The sequence below is a fragment of the Triplophysa rosa genome, linkage group LG2 (assembly GCF_024868665.1).
Source record: "Triplophysa rosa linkage group LG2, Trosa_1v2, whole genome shotgun sequence".
NCBI lineage: Eukaryota > Metazoa > Chordata > Actinopteri > Cypriniformes > Nemacheilidae > Triplophysa > Triplophysa rosa.
Window position 1 is genome coordinate 34500683 of NC_079891.1, and position 21582 is coordinate 34522264.

A 21582-nucleotide genomic window follows, 5' to 3' on the forward strand; every position below is an offset into this window, starting at 1 on the left:
CCTTTTTATGAAAAGTTTATAATTAATTGAGTTTTTAGTTTTTTTATTTTAAACATGTTGATATATATTTAAAGTCTATAAGAAACTCAAAAAATGTAACTGCTTGTAAGACCTTTCTGGTGTAGTACTTATAAGATTGTATAGTATATGTGTTTGTGTGTGTATATATATTTTTTTACTTTCTTTCCTTTATAATTCTATGTAACCCGCATCTTGTAGTTTGTTTCATTGTATGTGTAATTGTTATTTGTCTTGCTGCATTAATAAAAAAAACCTTCTTCCCCAGAACGCAAAAGAAGATATTTTGAAGAACCAAACAACATTGAACTCCATTGACTTGCATACGGACACAAAACCACTTGGACATTTCTCAAAATATCTTCTTTTGCTAAAAAACAAGCTTCGCGAATAGAAGAGCAGACACAGATCTGGCTTACATCATGACTGTGTTTATTAGACATGAAGCACGTTCAGTACAAAACATTCAGACATGTTCTTATAAAAGCTGAAGAGGATTGAACCTGCAACTCCTCCGTCCCCAGTGATCTTGTTAGCACCAGATGATGAAACACAAAGCACCACGAGGTTCTCATGAAGCACACAAATACAATATACACAACAAAACACCACAAATACAGTGCAGACATCCGTTAATACACATATCCTGAGAAAGGATTTCATACAGTACTGTATGTGTTTGTGTTCGGTTAAGTGGTCAATAAAACATTTGTTTTGCATTAATAATATAATAGAAGAGTTGAGTAAAACTCTTTGGAGCACCGTTAACACATAGCGTTCATGGAATTGGTTTAAGGTAATTAGATAAACATGCAATAGTTAGGGTTAGAGAAAAAGTCACCGTTATTGTAATAATGCATAACACTTCACAGTCTTTAACTTCTCTTTTGTGTACATTAATGAATAAAGATTAAAAACGCAAACACCAAACTGACAGATGTCTATGTAAAGAAAAAGACGCAGTCCTGTCTGAGAGTATTCACAGAAGGAACGTGATGAGACAGAAATATATATTTTAAAACAGTTTGAAATCAGTAAAAAAATGTTATTTCTCCAAGATTGCTCCAAATTAAACATGGAAAACGTAAACTTCTCAAAATTCTAAGACTATAACAAATGTTCTTTTAAGTGAAATGTTGGTAGTTCCCAATCTTTTAAGATCAGTACATTTAAATACAACCAAACTTCAATGAAACCAAAACTTAGGTAAATTTACTCATAGGGCCCTATTTTAACGTTCTAAGCACATGGTCTAAAGCGCAGGGCGCAAGTGCACTTAGGGTGTGTCCGAATCCACTTTTGCTAGTTTAAGGATGGAAAAATGGTCTTAATGGGTTGTCCCTATTCTCACGGTGGAATTTGCAAGAGCAAATACTGAACGCTTCTCCGAAAAGGAAACGCACCTTTTTATCTTTATGTGCACGATAATAATCTTTTACATTGTAATCCTTTTATTTTTAATATTTGGCATGTTTGTGTGCTGCTGCGCGTCCCTCTGTGTGTAATAAGCATAATGTACGTGCGCTGTGCGTCATTGACGTTAGACGCGGTTTCAGTCCGACAATGATGTTTGTAATGAATAACTTGAACATCAGTCTGTGCGTTTTTTCTATAACAGATTGTTGTGTCTTTTTTTGTTTGCTTTTCTTGGTAAACTGACAGTTCCTGACTGGTAAACCAAGTGATTGTATTCAGATAACGCATACAAAAAAGTGCCGAGAAGAACATATAGGCGGACATAATTTGTCATTTTCTGTGCTGATTTTGAGTGGAAATCTGTGTTATTTTGTGTTCATCTGAGCTGAAATCACTATAGACCTGTGACAGATTCACTCGCGCAGTATTCTCACGTTCAAGTATAAAAATGATATATATTGGAGTGGAAGGTCTGTGTTTGTGGGATACCGTGAACCCGTGTGGCAGCGTGCCCAGTAGTTTCAGCTTTGGGTCAACGAGCCGTGACCTCCGCATTACATCATACATGTGACGCAACACTGCTTGAGGATAGAACGCAGAGAACATCGACCCAGCAACTTGAGTTTCTCACAGAAACGTGCTGACATGCTGTTCTTCTTACAAACCGGCCCTGCACACAACACAAACCAATCCTGAACATCAAAGAAATAACAAAATAACAACACTGGGTGGTAAAGCAAATGACGCTTTTTTACGATTGTTTTGGACAGAATGCACTGAAAAAAATCATTATGTGCCTTAGCAGATTTTATGAAAAGAAATTATGAAAATATACTGTTTTAAACAAACAAACAAACAAAAAAGTTAAAATGACGTAAAAATCTTGGCAATAAAATCTACTAATTTTGGTTGTTAAGATTTTAATTATTTTGTTTTGAGTAATTTTAATTTAACAAATTTGTTAAGTAAATCCAACATCATTTTATTATGTTAAACCCATTTCAATTGGTCACATTACGTTTACCTATTTATTTTGTGTACATAAATCATTTTTTGTAGATATAACTACCTTGGCAGTTGATCTGTAGTTCCCAGCATGCTTTGTATCTGACTGCATTAGGAGATTAATTTTCAAGATTAAGTGTGTTTTTTGTTGATTTATCTTTGAGATTTAGGAGAGTTTTGGTATTATTTTTAAGTTTGGGTTTTTTAAGTTGTTACCGTTGTTCAGAAGAGCAGTGCTTGTGCCGAGGCTGAGGGAGACACGACATTAAACATAAAGTGTGTTATTTCACTTATTGAGCAGTAACTGTGCTAATGCCAGTACAGAGACCACCAGTCTCTTCTCACTTGACCATCTATGTTGTAAAAATATAGTACATTTCAATATGAAAGTAAGTGAACCGCGAAGTTTGAGTTAGGCACGTGTTTTTGTTCAGTTTACTTTTAAGTAACATTTACTTGATATTTTAGCAAAAAATAAATGTATTTAATAAGTAGAATTGACTTTATTCTGGTTAGTAAATTGTACTTGAATTATAGCAGCAAAGTTACTCCAAAAAATTTCGTGCAAATTGTTACGAGGATTTTATTAAGTTATTTTTTTCAGTGTAGAATGAACAAATTAATATAAAATAGCAATTTTCACATATCGGTTAACTCTTTTTTAACCCTCCATGTTGTACCATGAGAAGCTAGTGTAACATTGTGAAATAAACTTGTTACACCCGCATTTAGATTGATGCAAAATAGGTTGTCATTCATGTTCGACAACGATTGGAAAGGATGTCATCACATTCACCTGGCTCAGTTTTGCAGCGGTCTGTATTGCAGGTCTCAACGCTGTCTGGTTGTGTATTCCGTGCACACAGTGATGTTTTCTCTTCTTCTCCGGTCTCCTGGTTTACACACTTCACGACACGCTTCTGAAGTCCTCCACCACAGCTCCTGGAGCACTGTCAACCAACCACACGAGAAGAATATAGGGCAGAAGTTTTTTTTTTTTAATGCTGAACAGCCCCAGTCCAAACTGACTTAAATGAAAATGAGTTGATGTTAAGAGAAGGTTTGAGTGTTTAATAGTCATTTCTGCAGTCGGTTACCGGGCTCCAGGTGTCAGACAGCCAGCGGGTACAGGGCTGCAGATGACACGGTTCTGTGCTGTCGGGTTTGATGGTGATGTTACAGCGATGATACTCGGAACAATACACGAGCCTCTTCCTCCATCCCTGACCACAGCTTTCAGAACACTGTCAATCACATAAACACATACATGTAACGGGTCCATGTGAGCAGAGCACAGTTCATATATGAAACTATGGCACATGCTTTTATTTACTTGCATTTTATACATGTACTTAATGTGACAGGAAAGTTATAACAATAGACTGAAATTTGTCCTCTTAATTCAATTGTCATTTGTTAAATCTGACAAAAACCCCCACAACTTTCTGTAAAAGAATTCCATTAATTGAAATAAAATAAAACGCCGAAATCAAAATAAATATTATTTGAAAAACTTGTTTCAGATTATTGCCGAGGCATCGTTTATCATTTTTCTTTGGTTTAGTTGAGGCACTAAAATTATTCAAATGAAAATAAATAAAAACTTGAAAAATAAAGTAAAAATGGACTTACGCAAAATATTCCCCCAAAATTGAACTAACATTAACATAAATGAATATGAAAATATAGAAATAAAACTATTTTTAATATGAATAAAACTACAATTAACCTACTGTAAAAACAAAACTATAATAACAGCTGTTACAACTCATGTTTTAGTCCAATTCAGAGAAATTATGGTTGACTGAAACTAAAACCTTTAAAGTTATTTATTTTAATTGAAACAAAACAAAATATAGGCCTCATTATATATATTTCAGCTCGTTTGAAAAACTAAATGAAACTTAGAAATGTTGCCTTAGCAATGAACAGAAAAAACTATTTAAACTAAAAACTATTTAAACGGAAATAAAAACGTACCTAAAACAATAATTGAAAAAATAATTAAACCGAAATAGCAGTATATAAAAAATAAAGTAACAAGCGCATAACTAAACAACTAAAACTACGAGTAGAAAAATGAAACTTAAAGCGCAAACATTAAAGTGATAGTTCACCCAAAAATGAAAATTCTGTCATCATTTATTCAGCGTCATGTCATTTCATACCTGTTTAAATGACTTTGTTCTGATGAACACAGAGAAAGATATTTGGAAGAATGTGAGCAATTTTCAATCACTGACTGCCATAGTAGGAAAATTAAATGGTAGTCAAAGGTGCCCTAACTGTTTGTTTTCCTAAATTATTCAAAATATCTCAATTTGTGTTCAACAGAACAAAAAAATGCTACAATATTTCTTTCCTACTATGGTAGTGGATGATGTCACAGAACTGAAAATGGCTACCATTCTTACAAATATCTTTCTTTGTGTTTAACAGAACTAAAAAGTAAATTCATACAGGTTTGAAACGACCTGAAGGTAAGTAAATGATGACAGAATTTTCATTTTTGGGTGAACTATCACTTTAATCTTAAAACTACAATAAATCATATTAACTTAAAACTTAAATAAACCACATTGACTATGATCAGAATAATCAGTCCTGAGGTGTATGCCGGTCGTGGGGTCAGTACCTCGCCCCAGGGTGACATCTTCCACTGTAGACAGGCCTGAGTGTTACAGGGGGCGCTGCTGGACGGTTTGTATGACAGCGCCTGACAATGAAACGGCCTCAGAGGACGTCCGCTCTGTGTGTCGATGCACTGCACGTCACGATGCTTCACATCACTGACACATCCTTCAGGACACTACCGAGACAGACAGAAAGCCGTCACATCACAGTTCGCATCAGTCTGAGATTCATTCAGAGATCTGACGTCACCTTGCTCCACTTTCCAGTCCTCCAGATGGCACACGGCCGCAGGCAGCACCGTTGAGCAGGTTCTGGTTTCTTCACGCTGGCACAATCTTCATCTCGCTCTGAACCGCAGAATACAGACCGCCACATCGCACCCACACCACACGTGGCAGAGCACTGCAAAGAAAGAGCGTCGTGAGTCCTAAACTAACCTAGCAACCACTTCCAACATCCTTAGCAACCACCCAGAACCTTCTGTACAACTAGATCTACTTATAAATGATGACATGTGCATTCTTACGTCACTCCAGTTGCCCACTTCCCAGAATGCATTTCTCCTCACGGGATCTGGTGCATTCAGGTTCCCATAATCCCCGGTGCTGTTGACCGTTTCTGCCCTCTGCTTGACCGCTTTAGGCACTTGTCTCGTGGTGTTCGAGGTTTGTCTCAGTATCTTCACTGTATGGACGGCCTCTCGTTCTCTCTCACCTGTGACGTGTGGCGCCGTCGAGTGTAGTTTTGAGCTTGATTCCCACTTCAAAGTGGAAGAACTTAACACTGGGGTTACAGAGGTTTGATGTGTTTTGGGCACTTGTTTTGTCGTGTGGACGTTAGCGTGCACTGGTGATGTAACAGTCATCGGGTGACTCGCGTGGAGAGACGTTCCAGCGGTTGTTTGGACATATGATGGCGTTCTTGTAGGGATGACATCATCCTCTCGTTCCTCCTCTCCCACTATGTAATCATAACCGGGTGTGTATGTTTTGTCAGGCGTCTGAAGGTCTGTGCTACCTTCCTCTTCCTCTGCGGGAACTTTCTCACGGCCACCCGTGTCCTCCTTAACCAAAATAAAGCCTTGATCCTCCTCGTGGATAAGGTCAGACGCGGTTGTGGCTGTTAGTGGAGTGCTGGTTTGCGTTGTATAGTCGGTGACGGTGGTGGGGTTTGGTGGAGTGGTTGAGATTTTTGGAGGGACTCTTGGACGCAATCGAGGTCGGAAGGGGGAGCCGGTCCATTTGTTATCCGATGAGCAGCTCTGGAGGTTACACAGGATCGTGGAGCGCGGTCGATTGGCGGGATCGCACTGACCCGGCCGCTTGGCGACACACTTGACGATTCTGGTCTTGACGCCTCCTTCACAGGACAGAGAGCACTGCAGGACACACAAAAAAAGAGCGGGTAAACTAAACAAATAGATAAATATAACATCCGTAAAACTAACGTGACACCCACCTCCGTCCAGTTCCCCACCACCCATTCTGACCCGCACGGCACGTCTCGGTTACAAGGTACCACGGGTTTGGGTTTGAGCATCTGTCTGCAGTCTCCGGGGTGTAGAACACGCTCCTCTCCAGCAACCGGACGCACACACAGAACTGTGCGCTTTCTCACTCCGCCCGGGCCGCATGTAGCCGAACACGCCTGCCATCCGCCAACCCACCACCTGAGGGCAGCAGTGAGTCAGTGCTTTACACGTGAACTATTCACTCTAACTGTCACGTAGCATCATACCTGGCAGGACAATCCATGTTTTTACATTTGCGATGTCTGTCGTCAGGACGCGTCACGGGGTCACAGAGCGTTTCCTCGACCACGCCCACTTCTGCCTCGAAACAGCGCACGGGTTGATGCTGTACACCTGTTTGAAAACGATCGACAAAAGTGTACAACAAATTCATACTGCGCTTATAAATCAAACGCACAGATCTGATTGTGTTTGATTTTCAATTTTGATGAAGTGTATGATGATGAATAGGATTTGCAGAATATCAAAAGCTGTAGGACGAGTCCGAAAAAAAACTAATGTTCTTTTAAAAGTGTTAAAAGTTGAATTACTGATATGTAAGTCATAAGTCACGACGGCTCGGTTTAATTATGGATTGAATGAAGATCAATGTTGTTCCATACCAAACCCACAGGTGGCGCTGCAGTCGGACCAGGCTCCAGGCTTCCAGGTGTACTCGGGTTCAAGAATTTCATTTCCAAGTGGGTGACTTCTCTTGATGGTGTACTCGTACTTTACACCGGGGTTGAGCTCTTGAAACAACAGCTGCACAATTCGCATCCACGTCATTTGACAACGCAATGTTCTTTAAGCACCATTGATATTCTCAAGTCATTTTTCAATTCCACTTTTACTTCTCTGGCACAGAAAAAAATCAAATCTTTGTGTCTCCTCGTGGTTTTTTTGCAATCCACTACTCTCAAAAGGACAAATTCGGGTATAATTGTCAGTACCTGAATCATGACGGGTCTGGTCGTTGGTCCTTCCGAGGTCAGATTCTCCATGTTGCCACTGCGGTTGTAGTAAAACTTTGTACCACCTGCCTCATACTCTCCATTCCACTGAATGATGTAATTCCCGTTGAGGTAATACTCCTCCGAATCGGCGTCTCGGATCGCCAGAAAATTCCCAGCCTCTTCCACCTCCCGTATGAAGATATCCCGAGCTCCCTCTGGTATGAAAACCAGGTCCATATAACCTAAATCATCAAATCTCACTCATGAACCCAGAATTCGCTCTGCAGATATTGATCTAGTCTTTCTTTTTGTGGTGTTTTAGTAAGAAGATATGTTGTCAGGTGACATCAGATACAGATCGAGCGTTTTACCCAGAGGCAAATGTTTTACACACCAAATCCATCTTGTCCCACAAAGGTCTGCTTCACGGTTTCGCAGGCGGATCCATCGCCAAGACATACACCACAGCTGTCCTCTTTAGCATTCGAATGGATGCCAAAATCACATCCCACCTCCTGAAGAAAGATGAGATGCATTTAAACACGTACGTCTGTTTTCTTCACAGCTGCAGAAAAAGACCACACCTTCCCATACACAAAAAAACGCGTCTTTTTGTAGCACCCGATTAAAAAATGACTTCTTATCACAATGAAATATGAAAAAAACCATAATGTATTACTTGGCCTGCTATATTTCAAACTGTGTCCTTAGTGATAGTTCACCCAAAAACAACATTCTTTCATCATTTATTCACACGTTCTTCTGCAGAACACGAAAGAAGATATTTTGAAGAATGTCGATAATCAAACAACACTGAACCCCATTGACTTCCATTGTATGAACACAAAACCACTTAGACATTTCTCAAAATATCTTGTTGCTTTCCGCTGAAGAAAGAGTCAGATACAGATTTTAAATGACATGAGGGGGAACAAATCATGACGGAATTTGAGGACACAGACAAACACTAAAGGCATGTGAAGGAAGACATACCCAGCCACACTACCTTGCACACACCATTGATACAGATGTTCCTGCTGCTGTTGTTCATGAAGCAGGGTGTGCCGTCTGTGACCGCATCCAACATCTTCTCCGAGAAATCTTCATCCGCAGGTTTACACTGCAGCTCACAGGGACGAGCTTGGAGAATTCAACGAAACAATAAATCAAAACTGGAGATGAGCGTCATACAAAAAGATGAAGAAAAAAAAGTGCTGTGAAACCTATCCTAGGAAGAATACTATGGTACTAGTATCTGTTAAGTCAAAATATGGGAATGGAAACGGTTTTCTTAAATAAATAAAAATGTGTGAGGCCTTGTTCATAGAGTTTGAACTAAAATAACAAAACAAAAAAACAGAACCTACGAATTATAAGCAGCTTTACTGTATTAACATACATTTACTTTATTTTGTTGTTTTTGATTGAGTTTTGTTTTGATGTTAGATTATTAAAGGCTTTATAATCCACTCAAGTGCTCCAAAGTCTTAAAGAAAACAACGATGACTAAACATTTGTGTTAAGAATCCACACAGCCTTTGAAACTAGGTCATAAAAGTGGAGCATTCTTGAATGTGACCCAACAAACTCTATAAACTTGCGAGCAGCCACGTGTAAGAGTTTCATGTTCATGTCAACAGGCCCCGGCCCGCCGCGGTGTGACGTTACACACAGAGAGAAGAGCACACTTCAGTGTTTAAAGCCCTACGGTTTAGCAGCTCGATGAGTTCATTTTAGAGCGGTCAATCAGTTTGGCTGTCATGATGATAGGGTGTTGATTGATGGTTGCTAGGGTCTCCTAGGTGGTTGCTAAGGTTGGCTGACGGATGCTTTTTCAACGTACAGTGCTTCAAAACCACATATTGTTATGAAAAAGTGCATTCTCTTGACTTTGGAATCATATCATGTCGTTGCTGACAGGGGCGGACTGGCCATCTGGCATACCGGGCATTTTCCCAGTGGGCCGCTAACGTATGGGGCCGGAACGGAGGCGTTGGCCGCTTAGACGGACGTATTATAAATGCGAATGCACGCAATGTGAATGCAAAAGACATGCATGCATGTATCCCCCCGTCGACAGATTCGGAGGAGGGCCTACGCGGGCCTAAAAATGCCAGGGCCGATTTTTCTTATCAGTCCAGCCCTGGTTCCTGATGCCATGTTGCAGTTATTATAGCTTTTATAGTGCTTTAATTCAGTTGCTTGATGTTTGCTCGTGTTATCTTGGTAGTGTGCAACTGAAGATATAAAATATTCAGCATTGTAAACAACAACAAAAAACCCGCAGCAAAGTCCTGTTGACAAAATAACTTTATCTTCCGGAGTCAAAAATCTTGAGCAAATCTTTGTCCAATGAAATGAATTTTGTCAAATGAATATGTAAACACTTACAGGTGCTGGCGACAGGTATCCACTCATAGAGTTCATTGTGATAAGGCACTGTGTTAAATTCACTACACTGCATTTCTCTGAAGGACGGATGCTGTCGGACACACGGCTTTGTGTTGCAAATCATGTAGCGCTTCCGCTCGCCTGTACAGTACTTCCCTCCAAACTCAGGCCTGGACACGAGACAAAAGAATCATGCTATATGTTCAGAGAAATTAACAAAAAATGAAAAGGAACGTGTAGATGATCGGACATATATCAAAGCAAGGCACAAAACTGGTCATAGAAAGGTCTTCTTTTAAGAATGATGCTTTGACTGTTTCATGGCAGAGCACCAACTCGCTGCCAGGATGTGAAGCTTTGTGAAATAGTGACTGTGGTTTGTGAAATAGGGCCATCTAGTGTATGCCATCTAGTAGTGCATGGTACGCAGAACAACATGCATTTAATAAAATAACACAACAATTAAACAATATTATCTTAACATATTAACATCCAGACAGTGTGCAAAATGCAGCATACCACAATTTAGTTTTAAACTTCATCATGTTCTTTTTAATGTATTTATTGTTGGAATAAACGGTGACAACCTTTTATTTTATTTTTTGAGATTCAAAGTGGATGTGCCACATGGTGATTTAACCGTGTGATGTGATGTGGATGAATGCAAAAAAGTTGGCATACTACTTTTTGACAGAAAAGTACACTAAAGAAAGAACTGTATACTAAAAAGAAAGGTAGGAAGAAAGGAAGGATGGAAGAAAGAACGAAGGAAGGAAGGAAGGAAGGAAGGAAGGAAGGAAGGAAAGAAAGAAAGAAAGAAAGAAAGAAAGAAAGAAAGAAAGAAAGAAAGAAAGAAAGAAAGAAAGAAAGAAAGAACTACTGATGTAGTACTTGGGTTGGTTGCATTCTCTGTCTGCTGATTGGACGCCAGCTCCGCAGGTACGTGAGCAGTGAGACCATGTGCTCCAGGGTCCCCATCCTCCATTCACTGTTTGCGGTAACTTCCCCACAATGACACACTCACCAGAGATACACCACTGACACACACACACACACACACACACACACACATCCAACAAGACAATAAATACTCTCTGGACTGTATAAGGGGCCATTCACACAGAACACGCCTGCGTCTAAAAACGTGAGACGCAGAGCTCAAGAATGGTTTTTACAAAAGCGCAGCGTAGAACGCGAGGGTCTCGAGACGCCTCTGCCATGTTGCCATCTCATGCCAACTTGCTACTGTAAAGCAGAAGCTCGCAATACTTGCCCCGCCTCCAAATTCTTCCGATTGGTCCACTGCTTTGGAACTGACATTGTTGAGCAGTGCTGATTGTAAAAGTTGAAATTCTTTTAATTGGACACGCGGCACTCATGTGCGAGGCAAAAGACGCGAGCGTAACGGGCATGCACGTCCCACAAATGCAGAAAAACGATGGAAAAGAAGTGCATTGGAATGGAACACAGGTTCTGTGTGAATGGCCCATAAGACGATCTGTCTGAAACAAATCCCACGTACCTTCTCAGGTCCACATCTGGTTCCGTCTATAGGTGAGTCCAGTTTGGAGCGACACGATCCATTCACCGAGCACCAGAGAATTTGACACACGTTCTGAAAATGAAAGGACCTCTATCAACACTTTAAAGCGGCATCAAGTAAAAACCTCCGTATCAGTCAACCCTACATCCACTTCTGAGCAGAAGGTCGCGTTGGGGCCGTACTGCAGCTGACACTGGTGCTTGGGCGAGTATCTCACTCCAGGTGCCGACACCGGCGTGGTCAGGTCTCTCTTAGACGGGCGATCATCCAGACAAAAACCCCAACCACGACTGGGAAGAAAGAAATGAAGAACACAGTCTGGCCTGTTGTAAATCTACTCCACACGTGAAGTGTAAAAGCGTGACGTGCTTCTGTTCTCACTCCAGAAAGCGTGTTATGTACTCCTTGCTGCAGGAGGACCAGGTGAGAGGAGAGGAGTCGTAGTGGAGCTGGCGTGACATGATGAAGGGTTGTTTCCCCACCAGCTCACAATCATTGCCTTGGCCATCATGAGGGATTCCAAAACTGAAACACAAAACAAGACATCTGTGACCCATGACATACAAATGCACTCCAAGTCACTTTGGATAAAAGCATCTGCCAAATATGTAAAGAGAGAATGACTCCCACACACCTGTGTCCGAGCTCATGGGCGATGGTGAAGGCAACAGGTAGCCCTGAATCCTCATTGATGTTGCAGGAGCGGTGCGGCTGACACATGCCAGACAGGTGAGACAGTCCCAGCGTCTCGCAGGGTTGATTCATGCCTGCGCAGATATCCTTCCTGACACCAGAGATCACATCAGGTCAGACACAACAGAGCAAACAGCCGCTTCCATTCATTCCATGAGCAGATGAAGTTGTGCTTCAGGGGTAAAGCTTAAAGTCTGGCTTGGTTCAGCATCCTGTGCTGACCCTATCTCACTGAGCATGCGGCACAACTCCTTGTCCAGGCCCTGGTGATCTCAAGGTTGGACTACTGCGATGCTCTCCTTTCTGGTCTTCCTGCAAAGGCCATCAAACCACTCCAGCTGGTTCAGAACGCAGCAGCACACCTCGTCTTCCAACAGCCCAAAATATAACTCATAACTCATGCGTTTAGATTATATTAAGCCTTAAAATTCTGCATAATTAAGGGCGTGGCCACTTGAGTGACAGGTGTCCATTTAGCTGTCACATGCACATTTTTTGTGTAGTTTCAGGTAATTTACCACAAGAGTAAGCTGTAAACCACTGTAAATGTTTAAAGGTCAACCGCCAATACATCGAGCATGGTTTGTTTCAGCAACCAGGCACTTCAGCTCCACCCACGTCCTGCCTCTTTGCCCATTTTCGATTATCCGGGAGTGACGCGCGATGCCAAGATGGCAACGATCGGCTCCGCCTACTTTAGGCTTCATTTTTAGTCTTCACTAACCTACGGGTGACGTCACGGACACTATGTCCATATTTTATACAGTCTATGGTTCAAATACAAAGAAAGAAAAGCTATGGAAGGCCGTTTTGGCAAATATTTCAGGTTACGTCTAAAGAAATATTTGCCAAAACGGCTTTCCATAAAAAGCAAGTGCAAGGAGGCAGCAGATACTGACGTACTTGGGTCATGGATATGCTAATTTCACTTGACCCCATTTAGCGACTTTTTTAGCAACTTATCAAACAAGCGTTTGTTTAACTTCCATAGAAATTAATTGAAAATGTTTGCACACCTTAAACGCGCCAGTAAAAGTCTCGATTATGTGCATTTTTAAAGTTGGCTCTTTGAAGATTGATGAGCGCTAGAGTCTCGCGCTGTAAACGCATTTAAACGCGCTTGAGTTCAAAGCACGAAAAATGGATACAGATTCAGACTCAAACTCACTTCAGTACAATCACACAAAATCAAAAATGTAGGTTGCAAGCATCATATTAATTAGTAAGGTTTTTTAATTCCAAATGTATGTACGTTTAAGTAATATCATGTTTGATGGGGGGGCTATTCGGTCAAGCTTAAAGCTTAAATTTTTCACCCAAAAATGAAAATTCTGTCATCATTTACTCACCCTCAGGTTGTATCAAACCTGTATAAATGTCTTTGTTCTGTTAAACACATAGAAAGATATTTGTAAGAATGTTAGCAATTTTCAATTCTGGGACATCATCCACTACCATAGTAAGAACTAAAATATTGTATCTTTTTTGTTCTGTTGAACACAAACTTAGATATTTTGAAGAATTTAGAAGAAAAAAAAACAGTTCTGGGGAGCCTATGACAACCATTTAATTTTTCCTACTATGGTAGTCAATGATGTTCCAGAACTGAAAATTGCTAACATTTTTCCGAATATCTTTCTCTGTGTTTATCAGAACAAAGTAATTTAAGCAGATATGAAATTACATGAGGGTGAGTAAATGACGACAGAATTTTCATTTTTGGGTGAACTATCATGTATGGAATGATTTTGCGGACTAAATTAAAAAGGAATTGCAAACTTCATTTGCAATTGCGTTTTCTATTTGTTCGTGTCAAAATTGTGACATAATTCAAACGGTTTGCATTTGCATTTACGCGAACGTACAATGTCTGCCAAATTTCAAAAGGAAAAGCAAAGTCTATTTGCAGATGAATTACCTCTGTTTTAGGAGTTACGACACTGCCATATTTAAATCACAATAGTAATTCCCCATATGCTATTTCGCTTCCTCTGGCGTCGAGTTTTTAAGCCTGCAAAACTCAAATGAAATCGCAAATCTTTTTGCATTTGCGTTTCCTCTGACTTGTACAATTTATGGAAAATTGAGAATGGAACATTCAGAATGATTTCATTTGTGTATGTGTTTACATTTGTTGTTTACCGTGTGATGAGTACAGCAACATCATGGTGTGCAGGATGTGTTTCACTTTGAGGGTTGATGTTTTTTTGCCAGGTACAGAAGCTGGTGAGAGTCGTATCGGCATGATGAACAATCTTCAGTCCCTTCTGTAGACAGAAACATAAACAGTCATCTCATGTTGTATCAACACTGAACAGCTTGTGTGATAGTTTGTGCGTTCAGGTTTTATGACAATCTTGACCAAGACTCAACAACATAGTCTGATACCGGTCCTATACTGAACTAACAAATAAATAATTCAACCTGGCCCTGGACCAACATGGAAAGACTGTAAAATTCAAGTCATGCTCTGTTTTATTTTTGTACCTCATCTCCATGTAGCAAAATGAGTCGAACTAACACAATATGGATGGCATTTCCAATGCTAGCGTCATGAAAAATTCCAGCCACCTGCCAAGAAGTGATACAAAATAATATAAAAAAACAATTCAGATGAAAACAATGCTTTTTACAGTTAAACAATTCGCACAAATCTGTGATGTAACGACGTCATAAGCTCACCATGTTCATGATGGTGAAGATGTACGACTCAACGTTCCCACTCCCGTGGTAGTCCATGAGTTTGGAGTCGCCCACCACAATGGTCTCCACCCAGCGCTCTTTGCTGATGGAGCGCCGAGAGACCCGCCGTGGCCGTTCCCATTCTTGATCTGGATCACGGTTACCATCCCCACCCTGCTGGCGCTGCTCCCGCTCCCAGCGCTCTCTCTCCTGATCCACCTGTTGGGAATACCCTGCACCATCTGCTCCAGAACACACAGAAATGTGAAGACGCGTCACATGACGAACTCAATAAATCATAGTTTGACAACAAACAAAAGCACAACACGAAAGAAGATATTTCGAAGAACGTTGATAACCACACAACATTGACTCCCATTGTGTGAACGCAAAACGACATTTCTCAAAATATCTTCTTTTGTGTTCCACACTTCTTTTGTTTTGAACAACATGAGGGTGATGACGGAATGTTTATTTTTGGATGAACTCTGATCACTTTAATACCATACAAGGAATGTGCATGTATTTATGTCTTGTTAATCTGACCTTTGACCCCGCAGGGACTGTGCTGAACTCTGTGTTCATCTGTGCTGCGCCGGCGTCTGAGTCCGCCCCAGGCTGAGCTCCGGTAGATCACGTGCGGCTGTTGTGGATGAGTGACGTTTGGAACGTGGCCACGGATGGGCTCGATCAACAACGGCCCGTCAGGTAGATTTAACAGCCCTCTCTATAACACATCAGTGGAAAAGTGCTCGTAATTGTACTATCTGTTGTTTAAAGAAGACAGATTGGTCTACTTTTACGGGTCAGAACAGGTCACATGATCACTTTCTTTTTTGCAAGTGTGGGTCTGCCTGAGCATTATGAACCGTTGGAGTTATGGGATTGTATTTGGCGCACAAAACATCCCTGGAACTTGCTGTGTAGCGATATTCTCTTGTCATGCTTTCCCAGAGCTGGAACGAAAGTCCAGCTGTGATTCTTGAGGGACGATCAGAGCCAATCCCATAATGCATTGCATGCTGAATGAATCATTCTCACAGGCTAAAAACAGGTGTGAGCATGTGTGCGTTCAGGAGAAAGTAAATAAACCATGACCAAAAAATAGACATTCCAAACTGGGCTTGACGTAACGCAAAACAGATAGCAGGATTTGTGGACGTACAGAGGAATACACTGTGAATGTTTGGGGGGGGTTGGAGACGCAGTCAAAATATTGACTCAGCAGAATCAATCATCCAGAGTCTAAACTATACAAATGATCTGTGTTATACAGGCATGGCAAAACATCTTTACATATATTCTTAGCAAACATTCTCTCTAATATCTCATTCTTTCTAATGGATTGTGTTGAGAAATTGAAACTTTTGACAGTGTTTAGGACTTTACTTTCTCAGATTTTTCTCCTGAAGACCTCAAAGATCCGAGTAGTCTCACAAAATATCTTTTGCTTTTTAATCTATGCTTAAATTTACCAAGAACAACATTCATGACAAGCTCAAAGCTTTCACGTCAAATTATTTGAGCTATGCTATCCAAAATCATTTTAAAGCTTTGTCTTATATATGATGAACAACTGCATACATTTTTTTGTCTGAATGTTAGCAGTCACATCTTAGACAAAGTTTACAGCTTTACAGAGCACATTTCATTCTTCTGAGCTATAAAAAGAGCAATAAAATAAAATCCTCTGGGTCCTTGTAAAAAGACAAAGCAAGGGGTTTGTAATCTCAGGAAATTCTGTTGAGAGAGTCACTTCTTTAACAAAAAACACTTAAATCTTAAAATGAATGGTATTAATATGTGTTTTGAATACGGTAGTTTTTAGATGTGTACTGTGGTATTTCTATAAGGCATTTGGGTTTATGTTCTTGGCGACCGTTGACTACCATAGTAGGAAAAAATTCTTTATAAATTTCTTTGTTCTGTTGAACACAAAAGAAGATATTTTGAAGAATGTAGGAAAGCAAATAGTTCTGGTCCCTGGACCTTGGTAGTCAATGGTGGCCAATAACTTTTCGGTTTATACAGATTTGGAACAACTCGAGGGTGAGTAAATGAAGACACATTTTTTGGGGGGTGAACTGAACGGTCCCTTTAAAGGAGCAATGTGGAGATTTTAGCTGCATCTAGTGGTGAGGTTGTGCATTGCAACCAACGGCTCACTCACCCCTCCCTTTCGAAGGAGTACGGTGGCTGACACAGGACTGAGATGTCGTCACGTTTTCGCTTCTTTGCCGAAGGAGATAACGTATTTACAAAACGCGTTCTGTAGAGCAGTTTGTCCGTTTAGGGCTACCGTAGAAACAACATGGTGACTTCCATGCAGGGGGGCCCGCGGTGTATGTAGACAGAAATAGCTCATTCTAAGATCATAAAAACATAACGCTTCATTATCTAAGGTCTTTATACACCTCTAAACACATAGTTATGTGGATTATATTGCATTTCAGACAATAGATCCTCCAAAAAATTACACACAGCACCTTTAAACATTAGAGTAAGTTAAAGCAAAGATTTAAAAAATGTAGTTTATATGAGGGCTAGTTCTCTCTTCCTCTCTCCTCATCTGTTCCTCGAAGCAGAAACGTGAGCTTAGTGTCAAGGGACATCAAAATAACAAAAGTTGAGCTCCTTAATACAGAAGCCATGTGTGTGTGTGTGTGTGTGTGTGTGTGTGTGTGTCAGGGTTCAGAGTCCCTGCTGGCCTTCAAACAGACTATAAAGGACAGCACTATGCCTTCCATCTTATATATAACAGACTTCACAGTAAAACCAGTTGTACATCCCACAGAGGTCAAGAATGTATTACTTTAAGTTTTTTTATTTAATTGGACTTTGGTCATTTTCTTCGTTTTCTTGTGCTGTGTACGATGTGGAAACCGTATCACTTGGCGAATAAAACTCTTTCTGACCCTTGGGTTTGTTTTGAGAGGACTACTAGTTTATCTGTAATGATTCATTTGTGCATTAAAAAATGTTTAACATGAACCGAGTCAACAAAGTTCAGGTCCTTGCTTTCTGGACAGTGAGTGGCTTTCTGTTGACGGAGAGACTTTTATTTTATTTATACAAGGCCTTCGGAGCGTTCAGAAGATAGCAAAACAGAAACACTTTGCATTCCACCTTCTTCACAAACACTCAGCTTTTTCTGACTGTACACAGAGATGCATCACGGTTTCTCACACATCTTTGAGAAATTCATTCTTGGGTCTCGGTGTTGCTTTGGGTCCTACATTCGGACTTTTAACTCCACCACTAAATGCACTGCACCGAACATTAGTTTTACCACGAATGATGTTAGTTTTTTCATGCTTTTATTTGTGCAAAATTTTGCGCAGATCCACAAAAGTCCAGACACCCAAAACAGCAACCGTGTTGCTAACCACAGATGCATGCATTAAACGTTTGAAGGGTTAAAATATGATTTGAATGTATAATGGCAGGGGAGAGACGCTTAGAGATAATATGACAGGAATGAAGCCAAAGTGATTGACATTAAACATGACCTTACCTGAGGGGCAAACATGCTCGGGCAGAGAGAGAGAGAGACAGAGCAATTTCTGCAAGTACTGCATGCATGCACTCGCAAATTATGCATGCACCTCAGAAGTCAAATCTCATTTCAAGCTTAAAGTCTCTTTCCAAAAACCAAATCTCGGTGTTTTCATCTGTGTAACTCGTTTTCTTCTCTTTCAGCGGTCAGCTGGAGTGAGTCATGTTGTGTGTCGACCCACTGACCTGAATACAGTTCTTCTCAAATTTCCTCGTTTTTTCCCCCCGAGCATCCGCGACTCCTATTGGCTCCTGTTACACGACTTTCTGGAATTCTTAATTGTGATTGGCCAACAACTGCGTTTTGTGGTTAAATATTTTTGTACAATTATGGTTAAGCTGTGTCATTTGTGCCGCACAACCGGTTTCCGACATACAGTAGATGTTCATGTAAAAGTCTGAGAATGAATCGGAAATATATTCATAGATGAAATATGTGAAATAACAAGAAATATGTAAGATTATGCACTGTTTCTAAGTCACTAAATAAACTTACGACTTCCATCGAAGCACACAAGATGCTTTTTGGAATATTCTTTAAACGGGCAGTTCACCCCAAAATTCCGATGACATCATTTATTCATCTTTATGTCGTTCAAAACCTCTATATGAGTCTATGAAACGCACAAAAGAAGATGTTTTGAGAAATGTCTCCGTGGTTTTGTGTTCATTCAATGGAAGTCAACGGAGTTCAGTGCTGTTTGGTAACCAGCATCTTTCAAAATATCTTCTTTGTGTTCTGCAGAATAAAAGTCATACAGGTTTGAAATGACATGAGGATAAATTACGAATTTTCATTTTTGCTGATCCCTTTGATGTTATAAGCAAAGGGTTTTGCATTTTGTATTGGGGTCCTGTAAACTGATTTGTAATGATACACTGTCAGTTTGCGACCATGTAGCCTGTCCACATATTGCTGCTTCTTTGTAAAGTCTTTCTGGGGGTCGAACACAAAGTTTGTTTTGCAAACAATACAGAGGTCAAAGAGTGTGAGGCCGGGGGTCCGAGACCACCAGCTTTATGAAAACCTTGTGGAGAAGCACGGTGAGATTTGTGAGGGATGTTGTCTGCACATGATATACATCCATCAGGAATTAATTAGAGCATGAAAACTTGTTTAACAGCGTCTATTCTCAACGTTAAAGGAACAGTTCATCCAAAAATGAAGATTCTGTCGTCATTTATTCGCCCGCATGTCATTTCAAATCTGACTTTCTTTCTTCTGCAGAACACAAAAGAAGATATTTTGAAGGACGTTGGTAATCAAACAACACTGAACCCCATTTACTTCCATTGTACAGACACAAAGCCACGGAGACATTTCTCAAAATATCTTCTGTTGTGTTACACTGAAGAAAGAGTCACGTACAGGTTTACAAACACATGAGGATGAATAAATGATGAACGAACGAAAATCAGACATCAATAATATTAAATGGAGATTAAATGGAAACATTTGCTTAAGTCTCATCTGTGTCTCTCCTGAAAAAGAGTCAGACATGTCACAAATGTCATTAGAGTTTGAGAAGAGATGTCAACAATGTGTCAAACTGAGCTTAGATTTGTCAAGGCTGCAATCAAAAGTCAATATTAGTGAAGATCTCAGTATGAACTCAAACATTTCTCTCTCAATGTGTGTTACATATTTGACTAATGATGTCAGATATTTCTCACCAGTCCCTCACAGGTGCTGACGGCGGCCGTCCCGCTCATGTTGTCATGCGTTACGGTGCCCATCAGGTGACAGGTGTCTTTCCCAGACGTTTGTGTCCGCTTCTCCATTAAACTGCTGTTCCGTCTCTCCAACACATAATCCCGGGACAGCAGATTGATGTTGGTGGTTAGATTGAGAGTTAATTCCCGATCTTTGTATTTGAGTTTGTAATACACCCGTGTCTCTGCAGGACTCAGGTGTCTCTTGTGTCGCCTGTCGGTGAAGTGGTGTGATAAAGTGTGTGAGAGAAATGTTCCATCCTTGTGCACTTTTTCAGGGTGATCAATGTAAATCTCAGAGTGCTGTTTGATGAAGAGCTCTGTGGATGAAAACAAAACACAGTTCAATTGATTTTTACAGTACAGTTATAACAAGAACATTTACGTTTATTTTTTATTATAAGTGATTTACAAATGAAGGAGCATTTAAGAGCCAATTAGGGATCAAATGAGTTCTTTCATCATTTCAATATTTCTTTCATCTGCAGAACACGAAAGAAGATATTTTAACCAAACAACATTGAACCCCATTACTTCAATTGAACAGACACAAAACCACCGAGACATTTCTCAAAATATCTTCTGTTGTGTTCCAGAAGAATCACAAATTTTGAAGAAAACAACAATATGGTAGGCCTACATTGATCCTTATACCATTGTCTATGTAAAGCATGATATGTTGTGCATTAAATATGTAAACCATTTAAACAATTCTCATATTTTTGTTGAAAAGCAGGGAAAGTGGTGATGTAGCAGTGCCTCTAAAATATGTTTTAAACACAGTTTAAGTATATAAAAATGCACAATTGACTAAAAATACAATAATAATGTCTACAATAATTGTTTTGGAATTTAAATAAAACTAAAACAATGTTTTCCATCGAGATTTAACAGGTAATGCATTCAATTAAAAAGAATTAGACTAATTTATCCCAACTCTTTGGTCCACCTTGGTTTGGTTTTGTAAATGTGCTTTATAAATAAAGAATGAGTGGCTAAAGTGAAAGTTCTTAATTGTGCAAAGTTGAGCAATGCAACTTACCAGCTCCTTCATTGAATAAAACAGTCGCGTAATATTGCGTAAAATATGCTTTAACCCATGCTTGTGGGTTACCCTTTTTTTTTGCATGGAAACACAAACCTTGCTCTGTGTCTGGAAAGAGGTAGTCCGCTTCAGAGCTCTCGACGTGGCTCGCAGCCAGAAGGAAAACGCAGTTTAAACGCAAAAGCGCGACGCTGACGCGGTTTGTCATGTTCCTGCAGCGCGTAGTTAAAGCGTTTAAAGCGCGTGAAGCTGATAACGAGGGTCCCGGTGGGAGTTTCTGGTGAAAGCGGGAGACATCTGAGCTCAGACAGAGACAGAGAGACAGAGACGCGGAGAATGAAGGAATATGATGTGGAGTGGAGTGGGAGGAGAGATTCCTCGACTGTCCTCCTCTTTCCACGCGCACGTGGGGAGGAGAGGA

General features: G+C 40.2%; 1 protein-coding gene across 1 annotated transcript; it reads right to left on the reverse strand.

The window, feature by feature from the left end:
* Positions 1–435: 435 nt before the first annotated feature.
* On the reverse strand, positions 436–21490 carry adamts12 (ADAM metallopeptidase with thrombospondin type 1 motif, 12). The gene is made up of 24 exons (XM_057326758.1): positions 21258–21490; positions 20078–20436; positions 15395–15575; positions 14849–15090; positions 14654–14737; positions 14309–14433; positions 12108–12257; positions 11855–11998; positions 11619–11763; positions 11453–11545; positions 10822–10967; positions 9931–10100; positions 8546–8679; positions 7934–8054; positions 7537–7781; positions 7207–7348; positions 6811–6937; positions 6532–6742; positions 5600–6451; positions 5323–5475; positions 5075–5248; positions 3537–3683; positions 3236–3389; positions 436–2104 (listed from the first exon to the last, which is right to left on the reverse strand). The coding sequence occupies exons 1-24, from the start codon at positions 21367–21369 to the stop codon at positions 1989–1991; spliced, it is 4527 nt and encodes a 1508-aa protein (XP_057182741.1). The 5' UTR covers positions 21370–21490; the 3' UTR covers positions 436–1988.
* Positions 21491–21582: the final 92 nt, after the last annotated feature.

Excerpts from the sequence above, each read along its gene's own strand:
- adamts12 (XM_057326758.1), bottom strand. The coding sequence starts at position 21,369 with ATGACAAACCGCGTCAGCGTCGCGCTTTTGCGTTTAAACTGCGTTTTC. Across the intron at positions 11,999-12,107 it reads GCCCATGAGCTCGGACACAG|TTTTGGAATCCCTCATGATG; the intron begins GTGTGTGGGAGT and ends TTTGTGTTTCAG. Across the intron at positions 11,546-11,618 it reads CCTTCTGCTCAGAAGTGGAT|AACGTGTGTCAAATTCTCTG; the intron begins GTAGGGTTGACT and ends TTTCATTTTCAG.